Genomic DNA, 27,697 nt, shown 5'->3' with positions numbered 1-27,697 from the left:
GTCTCCAGGATTTGGAGGCGGTGCTGTACACCAGGGTGCCCAACCCCCCCTTCCGCCTCATCTGGCACCGGTGGAGGCGGACCTCGCTCGCGTCCGCCAGCTCCTTCCGCTACAGAGTTCTGGTGGGCATGACGCACATTCCCCTTCACGCTCGCTCTGCCGCGGTGGCACAGACAATCCTGGGCTGGGGGTGCGCCCAGATTGTGCCCGCACCACCGGAGGTGGCCCCAGTGGACGACGACCACGAGTTCTTTGTTGCTGCCTGGTGCCTACACCCGCGGCTTATCTCAGACAAGGAGTCCATCTTCATCCCGGAGCCTGGGGCTCGCGTCCCTGGTGATGCGCTCGACCTCCGCGCGGACGAGTTCGTCCTCCATAGCTTTCCGGGGCAACGCTATCGGGTACGCCTTCGCATCGTCGAATCCCAAGACTGGAACACGCCGCCAGCCTCTTCGGAGGGGGGGCTCGCTGGCGGCGACCCGGACGACGATGACTCGGATGACAGCAACTTCAACCGACGGCACCCCGGCATGGACCGAGGCGGTGACTATACGCGCGGACCTCGTTTACGCAGGTTCGTCGACGCCAATGATGATGCTCCACGTCTTGGTGGGCGACGCGAGACCACCTTCATGCCGCGACAGTGCATCACCGTCGGCTCCGTCAGATGTCCGCTTGTCTCCTTTGAACGGGTTGTGGTCGGACCCCGCTCGCTGGTCCGACCCCCCTCACCACAGACGCAACCGTCCCTATCCGCAGCACACACTGCCGGTTACTCGGCCGACCAGGAGCCCGTGCCACTCCTGCTGGACCACGCAGAGCACTCTCGGACACCGGCGGCCAATATCTCCTCCAACCCGTTGCTTCAGGACTTCTGTGATGACGCCCATCTCCTCGGCGGTGGCCCTACGGTTGAGCCGCAACACGGCTTCCTGGGCTCCCTTTTGGGCTCAGACCTGTCTCTTCTCGAGGCCCCACGGTCGGTGCAGCTGGTGACGCTAGCTGAGACGACCCCTTCCTCACCGCCAGCGGACCTCTGCTTGCTCCCGGACAGGAGCCCCTCTGTATTTCGACCACCTACTTCACCCTCAGTCGTTGATGAAATCTTCGAATTGTAGCTTCAGCAGAACTGGGTTTGCACAGGTGCTGCTTACTCTCCTACGAGAGCACTGGCTGCGGACATGCTCAACGATGCCCTGCATGCCCAGACTCCCTAGCTAGCGGTATGCTCCTCACCTGGGAACCACTAGGGCGATGACACCACCGCCCCGTCGACGCCTATGGCCGATGTGCCTGCTGTGCAGCCTGCCACGGTATGCGCCTCACCTGGGAACCACCAGGGTGGTGACACCTCCGCCCCGCTGACGCCTGTGGCAGATGTGCCTGTTGTGCAGCCTACCGCACGCACTGCAACCTCGGTTGTCTCCTTCATCGACTCGCTGAAGCTGCCACTGGAGGAGCCCCTGGTCTGCACCCCACCGCGTGCCCGGACAGCCAAGAACGTCGACGATGACTGGATTCCGCGTCGCAGTGACCGATTGGCTGCCAAGTCGGCCTTCCGTGACCCGCAGCCAGAGAAGCAGGCGCGCCACGTCCTGCTCAACAAATGGGACGGGCGTCCGGACAACACGGCGACGGGAACGCCGGACGACTCGATTGCATCCCAATTCCACGAAGCTTTCGATGGGCCCTTCTCTACCTCAAAAAGGGCGGCCATGCGCGAGATCTTCCCCATGCGCGGCGCACGCTGGGCGAGGACCGTGGCGAGGCTAGAGCTATAGCGCGGTTGGCCGAGCACCGCGGTATACGTCGCAACAGCGTTCTACCATGTGTACGAACCACCTGTTAGTCTGGAATGCACGCGGCCTGAACAACCGCGCGCGCCGCAACGTAGTGCGTGACGTCGCCGAGCAACAGCGAGCTTCCATCGTTTGTCTTCAGGAAACCAAAGTCGCCAACTTGTCTGCCTCCATGAACGCTGATCTTACTGGAGCCGGTTTTGATTTTGCTTGTTTGCCTGCGATCGGTGTGGCCGGAGGGGCAGTAACCTCCTGGCGTCGAGACCTCTGGAGTGTCTCCAGCTCCTGCGTTCGCCACTTCTCCGTCACTGTGAAGCTGTCACCTGCTGATGGCCACGCTGAACCTTGGTGGCTCACTAATGTTTATGGGCCAGCCACGAGAGCTGGGAAGCCGGATTTCTTCCAGGAGCTACGTGATATCCATGCAAGCTGCCCCGACGCCTGGCTTGTTTGTGGAGACTTCAACGTCATCTACTTGGCATCTGACAAAAATAGTGGAAGGCTACACCGGGGACTCATGCGCCGCTTCCGGAGCCTTATTGACGACTTGCAGCTTGAGGAGCTCACCCTCTCGGGCCGCCTGTTCACTTGGTCTAACGGCCGGGATCAACCGGTGCTTGTTTCTTGGGAGGTTTGGAAGAAACGCAATAGAAGGACCTTCGACTCCTCCTGCAAGACGCCGACCGACCTCGTATCTCTTATCCGTCACGAAGCCAACGACTGGATAGCGGCCAGCCTCCGGAGCTTCGCGCCGCTCTTCACGCCTGCTGCCTAGCATGCTTCCCCTAGCTCTCTGTCGCACAATTAGTCTAGCCAGCACTACGACCTTGCTGCTCCACCGTTCGAGCCGGTGATCTTTGTATGTGTTCTACCCGTCGCGCCTATGGCAACTCGCCAACCGGGCCTTCGGGTTGTGTACCTTGATTCCCACTTCCCTTAATGAAGCACGTGCTAAGCATGCTTTCCAAAAAAGATTCATGCTCATGCACATCATTCTTCCCGACTCGTCGTGATCCTATTTTGGGCCACCATAGCTCGTGGCCTCACACGCACGCACGCAGCTTTCTCTCTCTGCATGCATGCATGAATAATCTTTTATTTAGCGATACTCCCCCCTCAATTTCCCCCCTTTCCGCTCGCATTCTTCTGTCCGATCCGCGGGCGGAATAATCCCGTGCAATAATCGCAGTCGTCGTCGTCTGCGCCGGCCGGCCATGATCCACCTTCCACGCCGTCAACCTCGTCGGCCGTGGTGTCGTTAATTAGTTGCAGTTGTCGTTGTTGTTCAGGTAGCGTTAATTACTCCGTCGGCCAGATCTGCCGCCATTGCCGCGCGCGTTGTCCTCGAGCTGGTCGATCAGATCGGAGCCGGAGGAGGAGAGGAGGGAGCTAGAAGGAAGGGGAGAAATTGAAGCTAGCATGGGGCGAGGAGCGCGCGACGACGGAGCCCAATGCTCTCCCTGAAGCTGAGAGCCATCCTGTTCCCCTTCCAGATGGAGCCCCGGCGCGAGGAGCTGCTGCATGAGCTAGGGGTCCGTCCGTCCATTCGTCCGTCGTCGTCTCCGTTCGTTCGACCTCCTCCTGTCCTCTCATGGATGCACGCACGAACGCATGCAGGACATGTGGGATGAGATCGGGGAAGCGGAGGAGGACAGGCGGGGGACGCTGCAGGCGCTGGAGGAGGATTGCCTCAACGTGTACCGCACCAAGGTGGATCAGGTCCGGCAGCACCGAGCGCAGCTCAAGCGGGAGATCGCCGACTCCGTCGCCGAGGTCGCCGCCATCTGCGCCACCATCGGCGAGCCGCCCTCCACCGTGCACACGGCCTGCTCCTCGCTCCAGGTACGCGCGCACAGTCCGGCCGATGGGCAATGGTGATGTCGGTCGTGACGGAGGATTGGGACCAGGGCACAGGGAGCCTGAAGGAGGAGCTGGGCTTTATCGTGCCGGAGCTGGCGGAGATGCGGCGGCGGAGGGAGGAGAGGCGGCGCCAGTTCGCGGATGTCACCCAGCGGGTCAACAGGATCCAGGAGGAGATGAACCTTCAGCTAGGCGGCGGCCAGGGCCAACCGAAGGCTCATGCCGCCGCCCTCGTCGACGGCTCCGACCTGACGACGACCAAGCTCGACGAGCTCAGAGCCTACCTGCACCACCTGCAGCAGGAAAAGGTCAGATCACCCTAATTAAAGAAACTGATCGGTCCTGATCGACTCCTGACGGGTGCATTGCATGCATGCTTAGCGTTTGTTCTTGCTTTGGATCGAGATCTTGACACATGTACACGCAGGAAAGTCGCACCAAGAAGGTGGCGGAGCTCCTGGCTCTGCTGCACTCGTCATCCTTGGTTCTCGGCATGGATCCCAGAGAGACAAACAATGTCGTCAATGGAGGCGGCGTGCAGGTGCAGGCCGGCGACATCAGCGACGGCGCCATCGCGGGGCTGGCTGCGGGCATCGAGAGGCTGAGAGAGATCAAACGGAGTCGGATGGAGAAGGTACGGTAGCCCTCGCCGCCAATGAATGGAGATTCGTGAGCCTTCTCCAACTGAATGAAACAACCTGTTTCCTTTGGCAATGCAATGGCATGCATGGCAGCTGCAAGACCTGCTGGGCAGCATGCTGGAGCTGTGGAACTTGATGGACACGCCGGCGGAGGAGCAGCGGCGGTTCCAGGGCGTGGCCTGCAACATCGCCGCGTCGGAGGACGAGATCACGGAGCCCGGCGCCCTCTCCATGGCCTTCATACGCAACGTGGAGGCGGAGGTGGTGAGGCTGGAGACCCTCAAGGAGTGCCGGATGAAAGACCTGGTCGTGAAGAAGCACGAAGAGCTCATGGAGATCCGCCGCCGCGCGCGCCTCCCGGAGGACGACGACGCTGCCGTCATGGTGCTGGACGCCATCGACAGCGGTATCTGTCAATTGTCAACACGCCTGAACTTTTGTTCTTGCTTGAGAAATGCATGCGTGTATAATACGACTGACTGCGATCGACTACTGCAGACGCCGAACGGGCTGTGATCCTGGAGCGGCTGGAGGTGCAGATCTCGGAGGCCAAGGACCTGGAGTTCAGCCGGAAGGACGTGCTGGAGAAGATGGACAGGTGGCAGGCCGCGCTGGAGGAGGAGTCGTGGCTCGAGGAGTACAGCAGAGTGCGTCTCGGTCGTCGTCAGACTCTCTGTGAACAATTCCCCGTCTGATCATCTCCATCTCCAGGACTCACTGAGCTTTTCCTTGCTTTCGTTCTTGCAGAACGAGAACAGATACAACGTCGGCAAAGGGACGCATCTCGTTCTCAAACGCGCCGAGAAAGCCCGCTCCTTGGTCAGCAAAATGCCGGGTAACATAGCCTTTGTTCTGCTTCAGCCATGGCGTTTCTGAATCTGAACATACATAATAATCCTTCTGATAAGGAATTGACGTGTGAGGTGCAGCAATGGCGGAAGCTCTGATGGCGAAGGTGGTTGCGTGGGAGAAGGAGAGAGGCGCCAAGTTCGAGTACGACGGTGTACGCCTGCCTTGCAAAAACCTCCATCACCTACGGGCCATGGCGACGGCCGCACTGCACTGCACTGCACCTCAATGCAATTAATTAACAACGTTGATGCGCGCATGCAGGAGGTGCTGCTGGACATGCTGGAGGACTACGGCAACACGAGGAAGGAGAAGGAGCAGGAGCGGAAGCGGCAGCGGGACCAGCGGCGGCTGCTGCAGCAGGTGCAGGGCGCGGCAGCGGCCGGCGTGGCGCTGCCGGACCGGGACGTGTCGTCGCCGGTGGCCCGACCGCCGCCCAAGAACATCAAGAACGTCACCAGGACGCTGTCCATGGGGGGAAACGCCGGCGGCGGCGGAGGTGGCAGCGCCAGGAAGGTGGCGCCGGCGTCGTCCAGGCCCGGCACGCCCAGCTTCCTCAAGTCGCCCATGTCGGCGCGCCGCGGCGGGAGCGACGAGGGGCAGATGATGTCGTCGGACTCCTTCGAGTGATTTAGTTGTAGTCAAAGCTGGAATGGCCATGGATATCGATCTGCATTCTGCCACGCCCGAAATCTGAAGGCAACGCCCACAATCTGTTTGAAATCTGAATGAATCCTCCGTTGAATTGAAACCGTTTGCTGTAAAAGTTCTCTGATTTTTCGGGGGCTGAGAGTTGATACCGTTGGTCAAAATCCAATGTGCGTCACCTGCATGCAGAGCTAATGCTTTATAGAATGAAAAAAATTGGAAGGTATACAGATTTCATTTTTAAAATGAACAGAACCAAATTTGAAACACAAGTTCGGTAATAATAAAAAAAAATAAAAATGTCATTCAAGCAGGCACCAAAAGACAACCAGCTGTTACAAAATTTTAAGAAAGCACGGGCCTAGTTCAGGCCCAAAACAGTTAAGCCCAAGTACACAAGATTGGACCAGGCCCACGTAAAGTCCAGGAGACCAGGCCTCACCCACAGGCCACAGCTTCTCGAGCACGAGCATTCGAGGCGCTCCTCAACCGCGGCAACTGCCACCGCCAGCGCCGCCGCCCCAGCACCCCCGCCGGCGCCTCGGAGCATTGGATTGGCTGGGCGCGCGACCCGCGCCGCGGGCCCGCGAGCACCAACGACCCTCTCTCCGGCCATGACCTCCGCTCACTCCAAGCTCTACTCCGGTGAGCCACGCGCCACTCTCACATCCCCCTTACTCCACGACGACCTGGTTCTAACACACAAGCGCGCTCATCCTATCTGGCGCAACCCGCCGGCGCGTACAGATGACGTCAGCCTCGTCGTGGTGGTCGTCGACACGAACCCCTTCTTCTGGGCCGCGGCCGCCGCCGCGCTCCCCTTTGCCGACTTCTTCGCGCACATATGCAACCCTAACCCTCCCTTTGCCTGCCACCTTGCTCGATATTCAATGATAATTTTGTGGATTAGATGACTCGTTGCTAGCTGTGCCCTGATCCGTTGATTGGGCTTTGGCTTTCCCCCTTGGACTCGATGTATGTAATATCCGTGTCTGTGCAGCTGATTCACTTCGTCAACTCGATTCTGCTGCTGAACCACCTCAACCGTGTGGTCGTCATTGCTGCGGGAGTCAGCTCATGTGCCTACATCCTGGATTCCAGCGATGTTAGCCCCTCCGGCGGCGTGGGCATCTCGGACACCTTCGACAGGGCAAGCCGCAAGGCTGAGGAGTTCATTGCACAAGACGCCCGTGCCACTGCAGGCAACGGTTCCGTTGCTTCTGCCAATGCCGCGTCGCTGCTCTCTGGGGCGCTGTCCCTCGCTTTGTGCTGTATCCAATCGTTTGAATTCCTTGCTTCTTGTGCATTTGCCCTATCTTATTTTGTGCTTTTGTTGCTTAACATGGAGGGTATTTAGATATACAGAGGATTTTCCGGTCTGGGACTCGGCATCCGCAACCTCGGGTGAGTGGCTACATGCTGTCATGTAGGATTGTGAGTAACGTTTGGTTTTCATCATTTGTGATAAAAAATAATGATTTGATTCGCCCATAAATTGTTGTAGTCAGTATTCTTATTATAATGCCACGGCAGTTGATACTAACATGAGATACAGATTTTGTGCCTGCAGGGCTCTCCAGATGGACCTGAACAGTATGCGTACACCTTCATCAATGCAATTTCTAAATTTTTTCAGGACCTAGTTTTCACTTGATCAAATGAACTTGCAGATATGTGGCAGTGATGAATTCAATATTTTCTGCTCAACGTTCCATGGTATTGCATCAGTTGCTTAATCCATTTTAGTCCCATTGAGATTTATTGACCCTTCAATTTCACCGGCCAGTCGCTATGTTGTTACTTATTACTTACTATCCAAGTGTGGCACATGTAGTGGATTGAGAAGTAGCAAGACATTTAAATGTGCCTATATAGATATGCATCCATAATTGTTCCAAAGCTTTTAATTACTAGGGTGGCATAATGACCGTAACATTTTACAAATCTCTTAGGTACCAATTGATTCTTGTATTGTGGGAACCCAAGATTCTGCTTTCTTGCAGCAGGTAATGCTGTTTAGTACGCTCTTGAATTCTACTGATCAAATTCATCCACATGTTATACTGTCACAACATCCTCTTGCTGACTAGTTACTGGTGTTTCATCACATAGGCTTCGTACATAACAGGAGGAGTTTATTTTAAGCCCCAAGAACTAAATGGTCTGTTTCAATACCTTGCCGTAAGTTATCCGGCCTCCCGCTGCTGATATTAATATATCTTCTCATATAGTCCTATTTCCTTTGGGGGCCTCTTGAGAATGTATTTATATACTGGTCGTTATGATCCTTTTGACAGAATAATCCTTTTATGGTTGTATTGTGCTCTATAGTTTCACATAATAGCGAAAACGGATTAGCCTAGGAACATCGAGCACACTATGCTGAATCTACTACCCTCTAAAAGGGTGATGACATTACTACCATTTTTGTTATCATACCAGTTGAAAATTTCTTTGCATTCATTTTTCCTCATGTAGTTGGTTTGCTATTATAGTTAGTAAATTAGGGAAGTCTTTTGTGCTTTCCTTAACTGTGAATTACTGAATTGGCATTAAGAGCAATAAAAGTTTATTGGTCACTTCTGTATGCTTTGTGTTCAGATCTTTGTTTGTTTTTTGTTGTTTCACATTAGGTGTTGCGAACATTTATCTAATGATACCTTCCTCACAAAATTTTGGATTTTACTTATAATATATCTAAGTAAGAGATTAGCCATGTCTGATGGACAGAACTGGGATCTACTTGTGCAGATGTCTTCACTTTAGTCTGGCAATACCTGTCTACTAGAGAATTTGTTATTTGTATATCATATTATTTGATATCCTCTTCCTTTGTTTGTGTGAATAATTTTGTGTGGGTTTATTTCTCTTGTAGTTGCTTAAGCTCATTGACACATTTCAACAATAACGCAGGCTGTATTTGCAACTGATTTACACTCTAGAGCATTTCTGCGCCTTCCAAAAACTCTTGGAGTGGACTTTCGTGCTTCGTATGTGCTTCTAAATTTCCTTTATTAAGCATCAGTACTAGACCTATCCTCCTTTTGTGAAAATTTACAATCAGGGCAAAAGCTGGTCCACATTAGCAAATCTGGTTCCGTTTTATTTCTTTCCAAAAAAGCTTCAACAACAACAACAACAACAACAACAAAGCCTTAAGTCCCAAACAAGTTGGGGTAGGCTAGAGTTGAAACCCAGCAGAAGCAATCAAAGTTCAGGCACGCTTTCGGGTTTCATCTCCATTAGAATGGCTAGATTTAACGTTGGCTCACCACGCCTATCACAACCCTCCTCCTTTACCAGGGCTTGGGACCTGCTATGTTGAGACAACATAGGCGGAGTTCTTTCCAAAAAAAGATTGCATTCATCTAATATTGGTGACACCTCAATGCACTCAATATTTTTTTACTGATTTTGCAGGTGTTTCTGCCATAAGAAGACTATCGACATGGGATATGTTTGTTCAGTTTGTTTGTCAATATTCTGCAAGAATCAGAAGAAGTGTTCAACCTGCGGGTAAGTTTTATTTTCAATTGTGTTCCTCTGATGAGACCCTTTTTTGGGTACCTTTTGATGATAACAAATTTATGTTCTGTTCTTGTTTCTAGACGCAAGTCCACAGTTTTATGAATTAGAAATTATTGGTTTCTTTGCTACAACCACCTTATTACCTTCTCTCCATTCAATTCTTTGTTCCTGTAATTTCTTTTTAGCCAGCATCAAATTTGGTCATGCAAGAAGCAATCAGTTACTCTTAATTTTGCGTTCCTTCCTGAATAGTTTTACTTTGACATGCACTTCCATTTTTCGCTCTAATTTCAACCAACCTTATGCAAAATTGAAATCATCTCAAGGTTTAGTTGGCTTTGCAGTTTATATAAGCCTACCACAAAAGTATGTCTTTTTTTTAGCAGTACCACAAAAGTATGTCTTGCCAAGCAGTTTGTACATCTAATTTAGTTTTCGGTAGCTGTTAGCATTTGTCTTTATACTAGTGATTTATCTTGCTGCTTGCAAAATGATTGTATAAAGATACTTGCTAAGTTATTGTTTTCCTCTGGTACCATAAATCTGGACATTGAATTTAATTTGTTTGCTCTGGCTGCAGGTCAGAATTCAGTCGTGTCATGCCTGATTTGAATTCCATGCCAGATCAAAGCAAGTAGTCAGAAAAGTTAACCACCAACAGACATGCTTCTCTCTCTCTGTCTCACAGGTTTGTTTCAGATTAATCTTTGCTTTGTTTCAGACTAATCTTTGAGGAGCACCTCGACATGCGTACATGACATTTCTTTGATCGATATGTAAATGAATTCCATGTCTGATAGTCAGAATATCTGTGAATTGCCCAGGACGGACCATGCACCAGTTTACCCATGTATATCCGAAGGGATGGTGATTTAACCGAAGGCGATAAGCAGTGTAGATTAGGCTGTGACAATTTTTGTTAAGGAAACGAGTTTAAGGCAAACACTATTGCTTTTGAACATTAGTTCTTGTGGCGAGTAGAAATTGCAAACCTGGTGACAGTGATCTTCTGTTATGATTTGTTGTCAAAAAATGAGAACATGCCACTGAATGAAAATATCATGGCATAGTTGCCCTTACTGCTTGGATGAGAAATGCTCTGAGATGGCAAACCATATAAACCATTAAAACTGCACGTAATTATCTCTAGCACAGAAAGTGAGTCCATACTATTTTACAAGATGACGTATATTATTGACGTTTGTCAAAATGTTCCTCCAAGCCTCACTAGACGGGGAAACAAAAAAGGCCGACGAAAGAGACAAAAACGCATCACAAGAACCATTCTGCATTTGTATCCCAAAGCTGAACCTGAACTAATTCTTTGGCCCCCCGGTGGAATCATCTTCCCAGGTTGCCTGCCATTGCTTGTCATAGAACGTAGTCTCGTCGATAAGCTTCTTCAGTGATTCAATGTCCTCATTCTTCCTGATTAGCAGTACACCAGCGACGGCAACAAATAGCAGCGTTTTGCAGAAGAAGTTGCCCATTTGGTCGACAAGGCCCACGCCCGTCAAGCTATCCACAAAGTATGCCATGAAGAAGCCAACCATGGCAGCGCGACCTGCATTGGACGAGAAGAATCGGTTCTGAATGCACAATCCCTGGACATAAACGGCCTGTTCGCTGGTTGGTTTCTGGGCTGATAAGCCCGGCTGGTGCTGGTTTGTTGTGAGAGGAAAACACTGTTGGCTGACTGATAAACCCTGGCTGAAACCAACAAGCGAACAGGCTAAAAATGTCATTTGCACCCGGGGTTTGATTTGAAATAGAACACATCATATTCAACTGTTTTTTCAAAGCAATTTATCATATTCAGCAGTTTAATAAATGACAAAAGAGAAGGGCTTGGTGATAACCATTTAGCTTCTCGGCTTCAGGAAGGTGGAATCGCTTCATCCATGCCCACCATGGAATAATTGAAGTGTCGAAGACGACGGCCTCATCTGTGCTAGTCGCCTCTGGATAATCTTCAAGCCATTTCCTCCTCCTGGCCTCTGGAATCAAACAAAGATGACTGGCATCAGTTAGCTGTGGCAGTTCCCTAGGAGCTACAATGTCCGGGAAGATGCGGTAAAAATCGTAAGCTAGCCATGCTTGCTTGCCCCACTCATTGTATGTAGCAAGCCAACAAATGTCTGAGTTTACACAAGCATGTCCTGCATATGCATGATTCTTTTCCTTGTCAGTTCACGTGAGCTACAGCAGAATCGCAGGGACACAACTTATGAAAAGCAAGCCTCCCTAGTTCAGAAAATGTGTGGTAAATGAATTCAAGACCAGCTGAGACTCAGTGGGACTGATGCATCTTCCTCCCCTCGCTTCCCCAGTCCTAACCAACTAACATCGTCTTCAACCATCAGCTGCTGCTAAGTCGCTATTCTACAACTATAAGGAAAATCCAGATTCCAACTCTCAAATCTTTCAACTCTACAACCACAAGAAAAAACAGAAGTTCAGACAGAGACTGCAGCCACGCCTTGTTCAATCAGCAAGCATGCCTTGTTCAATCAGCAAGCATGCCATTTGTCTGAGCACACCGGGTTGCGAAAGGATGTAAGATTTGCACATTACGTTCACAGGGACGGCAAAGCCATACCGCTGGACACCATAGCTCAAACATCAACTTTCCTTGTCCTGATGCTAAACATTCAGCAAATTAAAGACACTAGAGCACACTTGTGATGATTACTCATGAAGCACAGAACGAACTCGCCACAACCTACAGGTTAGAATCGCAATGGCAGACAGGCAGCAATTCCCGCTCCAGCATGTGAATCCAATCCAGGGTTCCACATCAAGTTGTACCATATCTTCGCACACTCTCCGTGACTTCGGTGCTTGCTTAGCAACCTTTTCGCTCGCCCACACTAGCAATCTAGCACGACAGCAGAGAGAGACTAAGACTAGAAAGGAGGAGTCAGAGCCCTCACCGGCGTCGATGACGGCGTCCCAGTCGACGCCGCCGCCCTTGTCGAACTTGGTGAGGTCCCAGGTGCCGTTGACCCACCTGGACGTCGCGGAAGGCCGGGACCGGCGGGGGCTCGGTTTTCGCGGCGGGCGCCTCGGCCTTGACGGCGGCCCCGTTGGAGGCCGCGGAGGGGGCCGGCTCCGCCTCGTCCCGCTGCTCGACCTCGACGGGCGGCGCCTCCCCGGCGGCGGTGGCGCAGACGAGGCGGCCGGCGCGGAGGTGCGGGAAGGGGATGAGGTGGAGCTGGATGCCCGCCCGCAGGGGCTTGTTGAGGGTGGCGGGGCGCGGGGAGAAGGTGGAGGTCGCCATGGCCATGGCGAAGAGCGAAGCGAAGGGGAGGGGAGGTTGGCAGTGGCAGTGTGGGGGAGGGGAGACGGAGAGCAGTGGAGAGGAAAAGGATAGAGAGGAGAGGATAGTGTGCGGCCAGGGCCAGGCCTGGCCGCCAGTTGGGCTTGGGCCATGGCCCTGTCGAGCTCTCTTTTCTGGTGACGTGGCATGGCCGCGCTGACGTGTCCGCGCCTGTGGATGGGGTGCCGTCCTGGCTGCGCTGCCATTGGTTTGCCGCCGGGTACAACGTTGAAAAATCTGTGGTTGTGGATGCCGAGAGGGAGGGCTTGGAGTATCCGATCAAATAGAGACGGACGCTGAGAGCTCAACGGAAAATCCATAGAGCTGCATGACAGTCTTGTGAAGTACCAGCATAGTCCATAGGAGACGCCATAATTTTGTTGTTGATATGACGAATACATTGTTCCTAGTCTTAAAATGATATACTCGTCAACTTTCCCTTCAGATGGTCCAACACCTCAACAAATAACCTCTCCATAACTAGTGGGGGATAGAGACCACCCCAGCATAGAACGAAAGTAAGTCCAAAGAAAGGAAGCAACTGGGGCATTGGAACATAATCTGATTAGTTGCCTCACCTTGCCCACAAGTTTTACGCAGAACAGAAGCAGACCAATTCCTCCTTTTCAGTAGTACACCACACTCGTGGTAGACCATCCATAGAAAGATCTGATCTGAACCTTAAAAGTCGAAGTATCTGTGAAGGGACTTAGTGGTATATTTGCCTGAGACTGAGACCTCCAATTCCCAAGCCACCTCATTCCAACGGCTCTTGGGCAAGGAAGCAGCAACAACCCCGACGACGTCGACCTACTTGTCTCCATCCTCTTCATCTTTCACTTCACAGAAATTTTGCTCCTCAGCTCCCATACTGCATAGAACTGAGACGACATCTGCTGGAATTTATCACAGAAAGACAATAGAATAAATTGATAATCAGCTGTCGTCGGAGTTAAAACTCATCAAGAGCTTACGCCTGGCACTGACGCCCTCGGGCTGCCTTTGCTTGCTTGGCAGATACAAAAGCAATAAACAACCATAAAAGACAGGACACATGGTTTCTGTCCATGGCAGGAAGAACCAAGGAACATATGCATACAAGCATCATATCACGAGGAAATCATGATCCGTATCAAAGCTAAAGTAGATTACAGGGATAAGCTCAATTAGTAAACCAATGGTCTCCCTGCCTAGGCATTAAATATCATCAAATGAAATCTGTCCACAAGGACACGAAGAAAACGTGATGAGCATTTAGCAACAACAACAGTTACCAACATCTACTCCAACCTGTAAATTTAGTTTCCACCAGCTGAGTACTGCATCCGGAGTCCGATCGAATGTCTGACCTACCAAAATATACATCTAGAGAACATGTGTGCATGGATACAGCAACAGAACTATGAGTGCCTACATAATCATCGTATGTCCTCTAGGTAGCTCTAGCTTGGAGGGATGTGAAAATTATCTACCTGGAATGCTCAGCAGTGCTGTCTTTTCATAGCTTTATCTGAATCCTGTCTTAGTAGCACTGCATCAGGACCGCATGAGAACAACAAAAACAACCATCAGGTCTAAGAAATAGTAGATCACCACATGCAATTTTTACATTTCCTGGCAATACGAAGATGCTAAAAGGCCATGAATGTAAGCAGGAAATGAGGCAGTGAGCTGCAAACCTGGTGCTTGTTGCAATCAGTAAATATCGTGATGCTTTTCTCATCAAATTCTTGTTGCCTGCATTATGAAATTGAAAATTTTCAGGTTTTAGTGGAACTTCTGTCGTAGCAACATCAAAGAAACGCAAGTCTTCAATGGAATCCATCCATGACTCTATAATGCCAAGTCCAATCTAGATATGAAGAAAGCTGGCATAACCTTAGACCAAGAAGCTCCAATTTCACATTTAACCAAAGACTGAATTTTCCTTGCTCTACTCTTCGAACTCATTGATTACTACACAAAATCATTGTTTTCAGTATCAGATCTCAGCAAATAAACAGAGGGGAAAAACTGCACACAACATCAACTTAAAACTACATTGGCTGAGCAACACAAAAAATGCAAGGAGATTTACCAAAGATTATTTGGCATGCAAAAACGAGATCAGAGTAAAAGCAAAGCAAGATATTTGGCAGAGGGCATGCGGATGGTAAAACCAATCAACCCAGACGTACGCTAATAACCACTCCAACAGATGGTTCTGAGCTTCAGCATGCATCCAGACGCAACGACATGCCTGATCCACCAAAATCTCCACCAGTTTAGTAGCATTTGGCATTCTGGCCAACTGGGAGACACCGTTCCTCCTGCTTGCAACGCAGTGCGCACAGCTTCATTCGGTTTCTTTAGCTGCAGGCCAACTGGGTAGAATCTCCAATCGTGAGCGTTTCACCACACCACTACAATCTTCACCAGGGAAAAAATGGGAGGCCGCAGCCAGTAGGATGGAACTGTCCTTATGCTCCACTTCATCAGTATGAGGTACAATTTTGCTGCTCCCAGCGATTTGAGCAGACCAATTTTGACCAAAAAAGATCCAAGATGTGATTAATTGCTTAGAAAGCTCCTTAGCAGTGAGCCCAAACAAGTTAATCAAAACAAAATTCCAAAAATGAAACAATAACTTTCAAGAAAACCCTCCAGAAATGATTTGGAAAAGAAATTAATCTACCACTTCATAACATATATGGTTCAAAGGGAAATAAAAGGTACAGCATGTGACATTCAGACATAGTCGTAGCATAAAAAAGAAGAATAACAAGCTGATTTTTCCTCTCAGAAACACACATGCTTCATCGGCAGGCTACGCACTGATCCGAACAAGACTTTCTGTATACAGATGAACGTCGAAGACGAAGATATTCTTCCATGTCCGTGCCCTACGACCCTGGTATTTCATGCGATCTAGCTGGCACACAGCTGGTCAGCTTTGCGGTAGACATGTCGTAGAGGCAAACTTTGCAATGTGTATACAGCAACATTCGGTCAGCCAGGAAGAAAAGCCAATGGACGGTACACACAGGTGAGGTGGACAGTGTAACGCTGATCCCAGGTCTGACCCTGCCCCCCATCTTCTTGTATGGGCAAGATCCACATGGTGACGGTGTCCTTACAGATACATGCCGACATGCAGAGCTCCCCGTGCAGCACATCCAATTTTAAGCCATGGGGGAGCACAGGACCCACAGCATCCGGCAGCCTGGTGATACCAAATGTCTCATCAGCCAGGCTGAGCCGGAGAAGACCCCAGTGGACGTTGCTGGTCACGGTGCTTATAGGCGAGGCGCCAGAACAAGAATCCATTGACTGCTGTAACGGTATTCTAGTTTTCAGCAGGGTACGGAAGATCATCCTTGATCTCCCTCCAAGCACTGCCGCCGCCATTGCTGTTGCCTGAGACCGTAAACACTTCCATCCCCATGTCTGCCCCCAAGCCTGTGTCATGATCTATCGACCCGTAGAAGGCCCAGACAACCTTGTGCTTGCCTGTGCGCGGATCAAGGCCCAGGCCAGCACAGCTGCAGCAGTCCCAGATACTGCTGTGGTGCCGGTTACTATCTCTATCTGGCAGTGTAATGGTTTCCCTCGTGGCTGGGTTGAAAAGGTAGAGCCTGGTGTCTGTGGGGACGAGCACCAGGCCATCGCATTGCACAAAGCAGTGAGTGGATCTGAATTCACTGCCAAAGTCCTTGTCGTGCATCAGAGTAGCCATGGAAGCACCTTGCTGCCACTGGTAGAAGCGGATGTGGTTGGAGAACGTAGTTGGCCAGGGCTCCGCTAGGTCTGGGACGAAATGGTGGCCTACAGTGTGCGGGGTGATGAGGAGGCATGGATCCTGCTCACATCAGGATGCCGAGCGCTGGAGGTGTGCGCGGAAAAAGAAGGCGTCGGTGATGATGGCTCGGCAGCCCTTGCGACGAGGACACGACCTCTATACATATGATCATGTTTGGAGAATTATATGGAGACCAAGGAGATCAGCGAGGGTGTCCTAAGTAAGAAGGAGGTCCGAGGCTAATTCGGTTCGAGTCCCCGAGGTGGAGGCCAAAAGCAACTCAAGTTCGAATCTGTCTCGGGTTTTAGGACTAGTCTGTCTTAAACTGGTCACCTAGGACGTATCCGGACTCCGTTTTCGACGATCCACATATGGATGGAAAGCTAATTGGATAAGGAAACCAACCCAATTGGTTTCACATCAAAAGGTCTTCAGAATCAACGGGAATCGTTGAAACAAGTCAGCATCCAGAATCTGTCACGGTGCTGCGACACCGTCTTTTGGTCCGTTGGACCGTGTATCGTGTTTGGGCCCATTAGGGGCCGCGTCCAGGGGGGTGACGCCCAAGACTCTATAAATACCAGCCGTCGCTCTCCTTATGGTTTGGGTTTTGTTTAGTTCTTAATTTCCTCGTGAAACAGACGTCGTTTTGCTGCAACTGTCGCCGCCAAGGCCGCTTGCTGTGAACCAGAGCCCCAGTTCTTGATCTTGTTCGCCTGTGGCGATTAGTCATTTCGAATAAAGACTAGAACTCCTTATTTTCATAAGCCTCATATTTATTTGTAATTTCAGATTGCGTTTATCTCGTTCTTGCTTGTGTTCTCGATTCGCTTGCAGGAAAGCCTTCTCGACGAGGTCAATCGCGTTCGCGTGGTTGATAACCAACGGAGCAGTGGTGTAACGGTTGTGGGGGTCCGAATCAGTCTTGGTTCGAAGCCTAGATCGTGAACGTCGAGTCTCCATCAATCGACGCTATCATACCTTTCGGAAGATCGGGCCTAATCTACATCACCTTGCAGACCGACTTGCACCGCGGGATGGATGACATGGAGCCGAACTAGAATATCCAGAACAATCTCGTCGGACAGCTCTGGGATAGGTTCTGCTGGTGGTGTGTCTGTGTTCATACTCCTCTTCCTCTTCCGGCACGTCTCCTTCCTCTTCTGGTTCATAGCGTCTATGCAGAGCAAACAAAGAAAGATTGAAGATTAGTGACGAGTCAGCATACGTGCGTACAGATCGATATATCTCAGATCAGACGTGACAATGTTCCATTTCGATTCGAATGTATCGGTCTCGGAGCAGACAAGATAAATAGGAGTATGTAGTTTTAAATAAAAACAGTTTTTCCTTCGATTCCTTCAACATAATAGCTGAGATTAAACTACCAAAGAGTAACAACATAATAAAAGTAATATTCTACTCCATGCCTTGTCACTAATCTTTTACTTTTATTACTTTTAACAGCCATCCTCCGTTATACTCTGATGCACCTTAAAGTATATAGTCCTATTTATCTTCTACTAACATGTTGAGGCAATATTCTTCTAATACTGTTGATTAAACTACCAAAGAGTAATAATAACACAATAAAGCAATATGTTGAAGTCATATTCGAGCTATCCTCATCAGTCGCCACAATGAAACTAATCTTTTACTTCAACATAACAGCTGATATCAAACTACCAAAGAGTACCTGATTAACAGGTGATTCGGAGCATACGCCATTGTTAAGGGGATGCCCTTCCTCCAGAGTGATGCCGCGGACGAGAGCGCGCTACACCGAGCGGAGCAAGAGCAGCCATCGAGGTGTCCCCCTCCCCAGCGTGCACCTCCGTGGTGGACAGGTCCACCAGATCCGGCGAACTCCGGCCGGCCCCGGTAAGGGGATGCGACGCGTCCCCACCGACGGCTGCCGGCTCACCGAGGGGCGGTGCGCTCTAACTTTTGGTCACCGCCTCCGTGCGCTCATGCGGTCGCCGGGCCTCCCTGTGCCTGGGCCCTGGAGCGGCCAGCTGCACGTAGATCTATGCGGTGTTAGCAACAACTCTCCGGCGGGGCAGGGGTGGACCGGTCACCGGTGGGGTGGGGGAATGGAAGGAAGACGACTCTCGTTCTCGTATGGGGCGGAGCTGGGGGATGGGGAGGCGGAGGGGGGAAGGAAGACGAGAGGAATCCCCTCGCCGGCGTGTGTGTGTGTTTTTATATATTGCTACTCACTAGACCCAGCTAAATCGCTGGTCACCACATTCTCAATCTCTCAGTTTTTAAAGTTTTCAACAAATTTGGTTCCTACTGGTAAATGAAAACAGATCTGTTTAGAAAAATTTGATAATCATGCATTTCAGTTTTCCAGTTCTGATTAAACTAACCAACTTTTTTTTTCCAGCAGAGACTAAAACAACAAAAGCAATAAATAATTCTAAAGCAAATTTTAGCAACACTACATCTATTTTAAATTATAATAATTGATAAGAAAACAAAAGCATTATAGTAACACACATATATATATCACTTCAAATATGAGACATCACACATAGACCAAACATAGATATAAAATGCAAGTAAATGCATTTCAGTTCTTTCAGTTAACTGAGAGTAGGAATCAAACTTTCTTCAGTTATCTATCTAATCAAACATGTAATCAATCTTTTCAATTCTGGTTCTTTGGTTCTTCGGCTTCAGTTAATTATGCCTACCTTGATAGCGGGCTTGGCCGGCGCGCCAGGTAGTGGGCTCAGCGATGGGCTTTTGCTTTGTTTATGTTTTTTAATCTATTTTCACACACAATCATTATATATATAACTACCTTTGAAAACACCAATTAATAGTGACCTTGGCCTAGAGGTGGATGCCCCTCCCGTTTATGGAAACCAGTTTCAGCCGACTTTGAAAAATCTTTTTCGTGGTAGTGGCACTCACAAGTCACAATCTTTTTTTGGAACATAGGTAACGATAATATCAAGTAGCTCATGTCTTGGCTAAGCAAGTCTCAGATGATGTCAGGATGAGTGAGTGGCTAATAGCCCTAGCCTGTATCTCTCATCTGTTGACTAAAGATTGTAATTCGGGTGCCATACAATCAATGAAAGCTCTTGTCGCAAAAAGAAAACATAGGTAACGATGAATCTATACCAGCAATGTGCACATCCTGACATGAGTGCAACTTACATAACTACATAAGCGATTGCTGGTATAAACCAAAGTAAATTATATTGGCCATAAGGGAGCTGCCTATATATTGCGAAATTGCCGCCGCATGATATTTGCAATGTTCAGCTACAGCGTTAACATTCCAATAGTGAACTCCTCCTCTCGCATAAGGATAGCTGGTGTGCTAAAACCAGACTATACAGTGATCTGAACCAGACTTTCACCGTGCCCGACCCTGGTACGCTGGTGCGGAGTAGGAAGGATTTCCAGAACAATCTCGTCGGCCAGCTCGGGGGTTGGTTCTGCTGCTGGGGGTCTGTGTGTTTGTGCTCATCCTCCTCTTCCTCTTCTGCTGGCACGTTTTCTTTGCTGATGGTTCATAGCGTCCATGCAGCGAACAAGGAAAGATTGAAGATTAGTGACGAGTCGGCATGCGTGCGTACAGATCGATATATACAGACATGCTGATGTTCCATTTCGAGCGTGCGTACAGATCGATATATACAGACATGATGATGTTCCATTTCGAATCGAACACGAACGCCGTATCAGTCTCGGAGCAGAGAAAATAAAAAGGAGAAAACAAAACAGTTTTTTTCTTCGGTCCCTTCAACATAATAAAGCTCCACCAGATGTTTTTTTTTTGAAAAATATCCAGCAGATGGTTCAGAGTTCCGCATCCGGACGCAACGCTAGCCCGACCTACCAAAATCTCCACCAGTTTAGTGATCTGGCGAACGGATAGTAGTAGTACCTACATACTCTCGGTATCCTGTCATCATCATCCTCTTCGTAGCATGCTAGAAGACATCACTACTAATGTAAGAAGAATGCACTGCACCGCGTGGTAATTCAGAACGAAACTCTGTCTGTACTCATAGTCTCGGTGTGAGCAAAAAGGGCGTGGCATGCGGCGCGGCCTGGGGTCATGGGCACGAGTTGGAGCGCTTGAGGAAGGGAGCCTGGGAGTGGCTGTCGTCCTCCAGCGCCACGATCCGCAGGTGGGAGGGGTCGTCCAGGAGCATCTTGGCCACCAGGTAGCCGGCCACCGACCATGTCTGGAACTTGCGCGCCTGCTTCCCCACGTACCGCCCTGCCTTGCCGTCGTAGTACTCGGGGAAGTCATCCTTTGCCAGCCGCTGCTCCATCAGCTCCACGGCTCTCCGCGCCAGGTGCGGGCGCCCCAGCTTCACGCTCACCGCCACCAGCAGCCACAGCAGCACTGCACGAGCAACACATATTTGCACCAGGGATCAAACAGATTAGATAAACAATGCCACTGGCCACATAACTAAAATGGATGCTGATGCAGAGCGAACGATGCACAGATATAACAATTCAATTTGTCAAGTAGAATGACCATTGATAAATATATTCGCTTCTGATTTACAACACAGCCTTCAGTCACATTTGCATTTGCGCCCAAAGATGAAATTTCAATAAAGAAACTAAGGTCATTTTGTTAAAATGGAGTTCAGATCATCAGCAGCCAGAGCAAAAGGGCTCATGCCATTAAAAGGGATGCTAATGCAGGGTGAAGATTGTATGGATATCAATTCACCAAACAAAAAGACTGTTTGCAAACCCAGATTGCTTTGTTCCAACTGAGGACAGCTTTCAGTATTCATATATATTATCTTCTCTAACAGAAGTTGCATGGTCAGTAGATTATGCAAGTGCAGCATCGCTAAACCCAAATACCGACAAACGATGTTCATAGTGTTATCAATTTTTCAAACCCAAAAGATGAGGTTCAGATCAGCAAATAACCAATCTCATTTGTTTACTCAATTTGAAAATGTAACTGCTCACTTCCTAAACCATAAAATGCAAAAGAAAAAGAACACATAATTGGCAAGAATGTTTAACAACATAATGCAGTGCTAAATATCAAGTTTCTCAAGCGCTCTCACCTGGCCACGAGCCTCCGTTATGGTAGCTCCATCTGGTGTTCTTCGGGTCGCATCCAGTGACTATCTGCCACTCCTGATTTTCCATTGCAGGGTAACAGATCTTGAGTGGCATCTCACCAATGAGTTCTTGCCAGCGCTCCTCCACAAGATCCAGTATTGCTTCAGCCTGCTCTCCGGTCGCCAATGATGACAGTATCGCAATGAAGTTGCCCAAGCAAAACCAGCGGAAATCCATCCTTGCAGGACTAACATTGCCAATGAAGTATCCACCCCGGCTAGGCATGAAGTCAAATATCCAATCAGGTATTGATTCGGGTATCACATTGAATTTGTTCAAAGCTGTCTGTGAGTACTCTTCAGTCTTGTAGCGGTATATGTCATTCAGTCTTTGGAAGTCTAACCAGTAGTAACTGTGCAAATGGTAGCTCAAAGCTTGTATTCGTTTTGTGATGTGGTTCACAAAGTCAGCATCAGAGTCTTGTTTCAACAAGCTTAGGGCACATCTCATAGCCATGAAAAAGAGAGCCTGGATTTCAATTGGGTAGCCATATATGCCCTGCACAGATTTCAGTCCATAAACAAGGTGCAAGATAAACATGCACAAACGTTCAAGACAAGCATTTACATAACTTGCTGTTCCTAAATTTTATAGGTTTTCCACGAGATGAATATGTAGTCTACAGGAAGCACAACCACTGGGAGTTCACAATACCTTCAATAAGAACAAAGAACACGATCAAACTAAAAAAGCTAACACTTGCATAGAGAAGCTTAAGAAGTTTGACAACATGTTCGCTAACAGCAAAGCAAACTATGCTATTATTCACAAATCACAACTACATACTTCCTTGTATGTTTCCAAAACCCATACACTACCTCGTACCGTTATTAATGTCCACAATCCTCTTATGTTCCAAGTATTTGGTCCTGATTTTAATAGCTATAACAGCATCCTATAAATGGTTCCTCCTATAGAACCCAGAGGGAAAAATATCCAAAGTATCGATATATTTTCATATGAGCTTGAGCACTTTTAGTTATGAATGAGACGGGACTCACAAGGATGCAATTGAACGATAAGATTGTAGTAAGACATAAGAGGTACATGAGATACAATGTCAAAAATAATAAGAGAACAGAGGTAGCTAAATTGAGGTGGGCAGCCTACCATTCTTCGGTCTATCATGGAGCACCCATCAGCACAAAGCAAGGCTGGAGAAGTATCACATCCCTCTGAGAGACACAACCTGAGAATAAGGTGCATGGCCCTTTGGCAGTTAGGACTTTCAGCCAGAGAATTGTCCCCTGTCCATTTGGTGTAAGCACGAAGGAGAATAATCCACCATAGGCCAGAATCTACAGGAGCAACCCTCCCAATGGCAGTTTCACCAAAATCAGCCAGTAAGCTTTCTGTCTTCTGGGTAAGGTTGCGATGATGCACCTTAAAGCTTGCAGGCATCACACCCTGACCAAGCTTGAAAAGGTCAACCATCTTCTCCCTTGACTGAAGGCGTGCAGTTTCTACCAGAAAATTCTTCACTATCAAGTGTTCTCCCTTCATAAGAAAAGCCAATGCGCTAGGAATGAAATCCCTCATGAAAACCTGTCCCAATGTACGAAAAACAACATAAATCATTGCTGATCATTTTGCATGCCTAGGCACAATGAGATGTATAATTCATGCATGAGATAGCTATGATGTATTTTTGCAGAAGCTGATAATGTACACATGAATACTCACCATCAGGATTAGGACTACCATTTACGATAATGATAGATGCAAAACAAACAGTAATAGAAGGGTGTATAGAATAATACGAAAATAGCATGAAATCTTTAAAATTGACAGCACTGCCAACTCTTTAACTGGAAACAGAAAAGGTCAGTACTTCACCTGGTCGTAGTTGAGTGCTGCCCCCTGAGACTTGTCTATTGCGGCAACAGTCCCAATTGGCTGGCCTCTGAAGTAAACTATTGACCTTTTGAGGGCTTCCCAAGCAGCATCTGCAATCGCATGCCTGTGTGATGCATTAGTATCTGTAGGTGTTTCTTCATGGAGCGAACACTGTGATCCTCCTCCTAGGCTTTTCTCAATGGTCTGGAGCAGACGACGAGGTTGCAGACCATTAAGTTCTATGTCAGATAAGGTCACAACACAAGATCTGTGCCTCTCAATGTGGTGCGTCCTTGTCCTTTTCTCAGGTTTTGGCGGCGAATCATGGTTCTCATCATCTGTCAGTTCTGTGATCTTACTCTCTGGGAGCTTTAACTGGGGAGGAGGTTGAGTACATTGTACCATCTTTGCTAGTTTTTGAATGATAGCTCTGGTCAATAGAATGACAAATAAAAAGAATAAGCATATGCATAACTTGTTTCAAATTTTCAAAATCAGGGCATTATACAAAACTGCATTAAGTTCTCATGTCCCGAAGCATATAAAAGAACTGTCTGTTAGTTGCATAATTGCATCGCTAGCTCTTGACACTCGAAATGAATACAGGTACATTGTGAACATTTTCCTCATCATGAATATTTATATTGAAAAAAAAGAAAGTGCAACAGGTGCAGAAGGTTTAGGCAAAGAAAATAGGGACAAGTAATTTTTTTTTGTCTATTTTAACTAAGCCACCACTGGCTTTCCTTTTTACTGAACTACAAGTAAATTAAACTACAATGGGGCAGCACCTGGCCACCTATGCCTGAAAGAAAGGAAGTTCATGCAAAAAGAACTATGTATTGCAAACAACCTGTCTATATTCTAGCAATATGATATGTAAAATACTTCTCTCACATCAAACATTTAAGTCAATGCAATTTATTGTTTCCTTAAGGTTGCCGAAGCTGATACAACATGCTACTGCAGCACTCTTAGTTCTTGATCATACTCTCAGATTTCAATGGCAAGTGGAGACTACTAACTACAGATTATTCCTATTCCATAAATAATGACCAATTACTGAAGACAGTATACAACTTCTGGGCCCAAAACTATTACACCAATCTAGTGAATCTAGCACTTTAGAAAGCAAGCCACAGATAACAAGGCATTTCAGCTTCCTGTATAATAAAATACCCCAGTACACATGCATTTAGCTACAAATTTCTAATGTAAGGGGCCACTTCCCAGTTCCCACGCATCGCCACCCAATTGAAACCCCACAAAATTTCCAAACCTGATAAGATCGGATGCACCAAAAGTTCACAAGTGAAAAAACATAAATGCTGTGAGGTCAGGCTGTAGTGTAGGTGACGCACAGTCGCACACCCAAGATTATGTTAAAAAGGATGTACAAGTACAAGCAAAAAGAATGAGAATGGTAAACTTATATTCATATTCGGGTTTTGAAGGCAGAATCACAACCATGATTAGGTTTTAGGCATCGCAGCCACAGCGCCCGACTCAATACTTCTAGATTCTAGGAACCGTGATGTTTAGCGGAATAGGAAGCAACAATATATAACCAATCACATGCAATGGCGCACACACACCATGTTAACACTTAACAGTCAACACTAAGTTTTAATAAATCCGCTGCACATTAATCCCATTTATTTATACTTGGAATTTGCTTTTAAGTAAATAAATAACCTTATGCTGCATAATCTGTACGAGATCAAAGTACCACTAATCCAAAAAAAGGAAGTTGCAGTTAGCTTGAAAACATGGGGGGACAAGCAGGCATATTCTTAAAGGTTATATTGACGTATCAAAACTCAGTGACATAAGACTAGTAAGGAAATCCGAGAGCACTGAAACATACTTCCTCTGACCCACTAATAATATGTACAACTCCAAATCTGGAAAGTACGGAAATCACATAAAGTACTATGATGCAGATACTAGACCATAAGAATGAACGATCCTCCATCAAAGACACCAGAATTCAGACCACGAGCATAACCAAAGCACATAAGCAAAGGTCTGGCTGCAAAATCCATGAACTAGCAGATAGCAAGCTGTTCAGTGAATGGGATGCAAAGGTGGTAGCCACCTAATTGTCCCCAATTGGCACATAAACTAGATTCGACAGTACACATAGAAGCACACACATGACACATGCATCAATCATCAGAAAAACAGGATCCTACAAAAACTAAGTCATGGTTTGGGACTCAAGAAAAGCAACGATCAAAAGGGCATTTCCGCTTGCACTGGAACCAAACACCACACCGCTCATGGTTTGGGTTACAAATTAACTTCTGACGCACGGAAGCACCATCCACGCGTGGCCACCACCCAATGGAAAAACCCCACCAAAACCCCAATGAGATCGGACGAAGCCCAAATTTCAGAGGCGCAAACCCCTCCGCGCGGCCCCGATCACCGGATAGAAGAACGAGGGAACCCGCATTCCCCAGCGATCCGCTTCCCTCCCACGGGGGCCCGGCGGGACGGCTTGGAGTTTGGGGGTTTCCTCGTTAGCGCGCGGGGAAATTAAAGCATCGCAGAGACCATTTCGCGGACGCAGGACGAGAGAGAGAGGAGAGGGGGGAGGGTGGGAGGGGCGGGGGCTTACCTCCGGCGAGCGGCGGCGGCGGGGCGCGCGAGGTGGGTTTTGCGGCTTGCGCTGCCCCCCGTGAGCCCGTCGCCTTTGCCCCCTGCTCCAAGTGAACTCCAAGTCGCGGGGGCGACGATGGACAGGACAACTGGACAGGTGTTGGAGGCGTCTCAAGTAGTACTCAAGGTTTTTTTTTTTTAGAATCAGTAGTAGTACTCAAGTGGCTCTTCAGTCCTGAGTCGCCAGGTGCCAGCCTACTGAAGAGGCCCAGCAACACGGCCTTCTCAAAAAAAAAAGGTTACTCACCAAAGTGTACATGTGAATTACTACTCCTTCCGTAAATTTTCTTTTTTGCATTGCAATTCTAGAGTTAGGGCTGATCAAACTTTCTTCGGTTTAACTAAGTTATAGAAAATAATATCAAATTATTTTGAAACTAATCTAATGATTCTTCATGAATGTTTGTACTTTTTTCGTTTAGATTTTGTCAAACTTAAAATCCTTTCCTTGGCCCCTTGGAAGTGAAAATTGTATATTTTTTTAACGGAGAGAGTAAACTTTTTTTAGAACAGTTTGATTTAGAACATAACTGAAATGATTTAAAATTTGAAACAATGAAGGTACTCGTAGCTCACGTGCTTTCGAACAAAGTAATTTAAAAGTTATTAGCGTTCAAATAAATCTTGTTCTAGGCGACAAGTATTTTTGACCGGATGAAGTAATATCTTTGTTCTCTCTCAGCACCCACCACACTGTACTCAACTTTAACGTCGACGAAGCTGATTGGAGAAACTTCTAGTCATTACAGATATATTTTTTAGATAATGGATAGAAATGTAGGAGATCAGAGACCATGGACAAACAACAACAGTCCCACAAATATTGTACCTTGGATTGTTTTAACATCAGTACCATATTGGTGGAGATCGCAAGTAAGGCGGCAGGCAGCCTCATAATCAAGGGATTCAGATCGATGTTTTTTTTTTACGGAATCAGATCGATACTATTGTTTGGGACTGAAAGGCTATGTTGTTGTTGTTGTAATCAGATCGATGTTGTTGCTCATAGGAGCTATGGAGAGAAAGAAATGCACGTATTTTTAGCACAAAACACCTCACGCCTCATTAGTTGATTGAAAAGATCAAAGAGGGAGCTAAACTTTGGTGTGCAGCAGGGACCAAGGGCCTGTTTATTTAAGCTTTTTTTGTGACTTCGGTTGGTGAGAAGCTAGAAGCTTAAACAAATGGCAATGTATTAGGTGCAAACCTATCAACCTGTGTAAACTTAGAAACTATCAATCAGGACCACTAGATGTTGATCCAATGGATGTGGTGAGATGTGAGATTTTTTTGCGCTTAAGCCCCCTCACTACATCCATTGGATCCGCATCTAGTGGTCCTAATTGATAGTTTCCAAGTTTACACAGTTGGTTGGTTGGTTTGTACCTGAAAAATGAACTATAGCTTAAAAGCATGCCGAGAAGCTAAAACTACATTACAAAAGCAAATAGCAAAAAGCTAACATCTAGAAGGCGAAAGCTAACGGGTCTTTAGGGCGTTTTCAGTGTTTGTTCTTTGTCTCAAGTTTACCAAATTGTTTTTTTTTTGTACTCTCTCAATTCTAAATTATAAGTTATTTTAGCTTTTTTAGATACATTGCTTTTACAATGCATCTAGACATAATATATATCTAGTGTATAGCAAAAACTTT

At 47.9% G+C, this 27,697-nt stretch overlaps 3 protein-coding genes and 2 pseudogenes across 7 annotated transcripts; 2 read left to right on the top strand and 3 right to left on the bottom strand.

Moving 5' to 3' along the window:
* Positions 1-2,920: 2,920 nt before the first annotated feature.
* On the top strand, positions 2,921-5,900 carry LOC136470992 (65-kDa microtubule-associated protein 3-like). 3 transcript variants are annotated; one of them, XM_066468721.1, is made up of 9 exons: positions 2,921-3,331; positions 3,417-3,641; positions 3,714-3,967; positions 4,087-4,293; positions 4,394-4,706; positions 4,799-4,947; positions 5,048-5,135; positions 5,230-5,293; positions 5,414-5,900. In XM_066468721.1, the coding sequence occupies exons 2-9, from the start codon at positions 3,427-3,429 to the stop codon at positions 5,777-5,779; spliced, it is 1,656 nt and encodes a 551-aa protein (XP_066324818.1). In that variant the 5' UTR covers positions 2,921-3,331; positions 3,417-3,426; the 3' UTR covers positions 5,780-5,900. The 3 variants fall into 3 exon arrangements, with proteins under 3 accessions (XP_066324818.1, XP_066324817.1, XP_066324816.1); XM_066468720.1 differs by having other exon boundaries at positions 3,707-3,967; XM_066468719.1 differs by having other exon boundaries at positions 3,707-3,967; positions 5,230-5,303.
* Positions 5,901-6,223: 323 nt separating this feature from the next.
* LOC136475581 (general transcription and DNA repair factor IIH subunit TFB4-like) lies at positions 6,224-10,592 on the top strand. 3 transcript variants are annotated; one of them, XM_066473082.1, is made up of 12 exons: positions 6,225-6,442; positions 6,545-6,639; positions 6,798-7,068; positions 7,155-7,201; positions 7,353-7,390; positions 7,468-7,513; positions 7,750-7,803; positions 7,910-7,978; positions 8,711-8,787; positions 9,218-9,313; positions 9,906-10,013; positions 10,130-10,592. In XM_066473082.1, the coding sequence occupies exons 1-11, from the start codon at positions 6,412-6,414 to the stop codon at positions 9,961-9,963; spliced, it is 882 nt and encodes a 293-aa protein (XP_066329179.1). In that variant the 5' UTR covers positions 6,225-6,411; the 3' UTR covers positions 9,964-10,013; positions 10,130-10,592. The 3 variants fall into 3 exon arrangements, with proteins under 3 accessions (XP_066329180.1, XP_066329179.1, XP_066329178.1); XM_066473081.1 differs by having other exon boundaries at positions 6,226-6,442; positions 10,150-10,592; XM_066473083.1 differs by lacking the exon at positions 8,711-8,787 and having other exon boundaries at positions 6,224-6,442; positions 7,910-7,958; positions 10,150-10,592.
* On the bottom strand, positions 10,426-12,723 carry LOC136475582 (light-harvesting complex-like protein 3 isotype 1, chloroplastic; annotated as a pseudogene).
* A 389-nt stretch (positions 12,724-13,112) lies between these two features.
* Positions 13,113-18,188, bottom strand: LOC136468491 (uncharacterized; annotated as a pseudogene).
* Positions 18,189-20,138: 1,950 nt separating this feature from the next.
* LOC136475578 (probable alkaline/neutral invertase F) lies at positions 20,139-26,107 on the bottom strand. The gene is made up of 5 exons (XM_066473078.1): positions 26,006-26,107; positions 23,383-23,812; positions 22,657-23,091; positions 21,489-22,044; positions 20,139-20,797 (listed from the first exon to the last, which is right to left on the bottom strand). Exons 2-5 carry the CDS (start codon positions 23,785-23,787, stop codon positions 20,502-20,504), a joined length of 1,692 nt encoding a protein of 563 aa, XP_066329175.1. The 5' UTR covers positions 23,788-23,812; positions 26,006-26,107; the 3' UTR covers positions 20,139-20,501.
* Between the last annotated feature and the right edge of the window lie 1,590 nt (positions 26,108-27,697).

The sequence above is a fragment of the Miscanthus floridulus genome, chromosome 8 (genome assembly GCF_019320115.1).
Source record: "Miscanthus floridulus cultivar M001 chromosome 8, ASM1932011v1, whole genome shotgun sequence".
NCBI classification, from domain to species: Eukaryota; Viridiplantae; Streptophyta; class Magnoliopsida; order Poales; family Poaceae; genus Miscanthus; species Miscanthus floridulus.
Note: the sequence above shows the minus strand (reverse complement) of the source record. Positions and strands in the feature narration are given on the sequence as shown.